The sequence below is a fragment of the Gymnoscopelus microlampas genome, assembly GCF_963454915.1.
Source record: "Gymnoscopelus microlampas genome assembly, chromosome: 15".
In the NCBI taxonomy this organism is placed as follows: domain Eukaryota; kingdom Metazoa; phylum Chordata; class Actinopteri; order Myctophiformes; family Myctophidae; genus Gymnoscopelus; species Gymnoscopelus microlampas.
Genome location: NC_139952.1, coordinates 45,963,440 through 45,965,866, shown reverse-complemented (window position 1 = coordinate 45,965,866; position 2,427 = coordinate 45,963,440). Strand labels below are relative to the sequence as shown.

At 43.3% G+C, this 2,427-nt stretch overlaps 1 protein-coding gene across 1 annotated transcript; it reads left to right on the top strand.

The window, feature by feature from the left end:
- Nucleotides 1-381: 381 nt before the first annotated feature.
- On the top strand, nucleotides 382-2,013 carry LOC311061817 (E3 ubiquitin-protein ligase TRIM39-like; the record flags this gene model as incomplete). Its single annotated transcript, XM_084080514.1, has 1 exon — nucleotides 382-2,013. One exon carries the CDS (start codon nucleotides 382-384, stop codon nucleotides 2,011-2,013), a length of 1,632 nt encoding a protein of 543 aa, XP_083936640.1.
- Between the last annotated feature and the right edge of the window lie 414 nt (nucleotides 2,014-2,427).

Genomic DNA, 2,427 nt, shown 5'->3' with positions numbered 1-2,427 from the left:
GTAATATATATTGGGGGAACATTGGATTTGGGGTTCAACACAGCATGATAAATGGATGAGATGGTGACGTGTTTGTGCATGTGAGCACTGAGCAGGGTCTCTCACTCATTGAATGAGTTGACAGTTCCACTCAGACAGTTCTAAATGTTAGATATTAAATTAGGGCATGGCGATAAGACTGTAAATCAAGATCACGATTATTTCAAAGTTTTGCCTTGATTACGATTTAATGAACAATTTTTTATTTTTTTTTAAACATAGTGAAAATAGCCGATCTGTAAGCTCACAATGCATTTGTCACAGATCTGACATATTATAAAGTGATCTCTCTCTCCTTTCATGTCTCCTTCCACTTCCCCAACTCTCTCCTCTCCTGCAGCTATGGCCTCGGTCAGTGATGTCTTGTCTGAAGAACACGTCCTCTGTTCAATCTGTTTGGATGTTTTTACGGAGCCTGTAACTATTCCATGTGGACACAACTTCTGCAAGGTCTGCATCACTCAATACTGGGACAGCAATGTCACCTGTCACTGTCCCTTATGTAAAAATCCTTACGGTCAGAGACCAGATTTCTGCATCAATACTATGATCTCTGAGGTGGCTGCCCTGTACAAGAGGTCGACTGAGGTTAGACCTTCCATCAGTGACAGTTCCCACCAAGACACAGTCAGTCCATGGCAGGTTCCCTGTGACATCTGCCCTGATGCTGATAAGCGCAAGGCCCTGAAGTCCTGTCTGGTCTGTCTAGCCTCGTTCTGTGAAACCCACCTGGAGCCTCATCGCAGAGTTGCAACCTGCAAGAAGCACAAACTGATTGACCCTGTGGTGAACCTGGAGGCGAGGATGTGTAAGAACCACGGCAAGCTGCTGGAGATCTTCTGCAGAAGCGACCAGGAATGCATTTGTGTCACGTGTCTGAAGACGGAACATAAGGCTCATGACACCGTCCTACTAGAGGAAGAGTACAAAACAAAGCAAGCTAAACTCGACAAAATCAGGTCTGATGCACAGCAGATGATAACGCAACGACAGAGCAGGGTTCATGAGCTCAAACAGTTCTTAGATGAGAACAATGTAGAAGCAGCAAAAGACAAAGGAGACGCCATCAAGGTGTTCAGTGCTCTAGTGGCAGCTGTTCAAAGCAACCAGGTTATGCTCATTGAGGAGATAGAGGAGAGGCGGCGAGAAGCTGAGGAGCAAGCTCAACTCTTCATCAAACTGCTGGAGCGGGACATCGCTTTGCTTCAGAGGAAAAGTACTAGGCTGGAGCTGTCTTCACACACTGAGGACCACCACCATCTCCTTCAGAAGTTCCTGTCAATTTCCAGTATTCCGCATGTATTTCCTTTGAGTATGTTAAACGCCCAAAATGTTCAGAGTCTGAAACCTGTGTGGACAGCTGTCGCTCAGCTGGAGGAGATGCTACATGACAAAATGGAGGTGGTTCCTAAAGCCAAGCTGAAGAGGGCACAGCAACACTATGCACTAGATGTGACCCTGGACCCTGCTACAGCAAAGTCCAGTCTCATTCTCTCTGAAGATGGAAAACAAGTAAGGTTCAGCAGACAGTCACATTACTGGAGTGACTTCTCTCAGCGCTGTGTACTGAGTAAAACGGGCATCCGCTCATCTAAGATCTATTATGAGGTTCAAGTTAAAGGAAACACAGAGTGGAAGATAGGAGTGATTGAGGAGTCCTTTCTAGGTGACATGCATCATCAGGTATACTGGGTGCTGCAGCTGGAGAAAGGAAACTACTCATGCCACGAAAACAAAAAACACAGCTACTCCTGGTCTACTGGTCTCTCTCTCTTCCTGCCTGTGAAGCCCAAGAAGATTGGGGTGTTTGTGGATTATAATGGACGTGAGGTATCTTTTTATGATGTTGATAACAGGGATCTGCTCCACTGTTTCACAGGCTGCACATTTGAGGAGAAACTCTACCCAATGTTCTGGTGCAACAGTGATACTGATGATGCTCCTCTCATCATCACACCTGTTGATGGAAGTTAGTGACTTTGTCTGTATGCATTTTCATGTGTCACAAAAGGATGTGATTTAGCACAATTATGATTGTACTTATACAGTATTATTGTACAGAACAGACTTTGACTGTATACATTCATTGTCATGTGTCACACAAGGATGTTATTTAGTTACTGTGCACACGAGAGGATGTGATTTAGTTACTGTGCACACTTACTGTATGATTGTACTTACACAGTATTATTGTACTTATTTTGGATTATTCCTTTTTAAATTGTGGTAAAATTGTTCAAGTTGAATAATTTAAACATTGCCTGCTCTAACCTGTAAACAATGTCATATGGTATACCGGTAATCATATTCCCTATTGCATTTTCTTTCTTTCTTCTTATGTTAATTTCTGTTTAAGTCCATAAAGAAATTGGATTTGGGAGAAGTTTG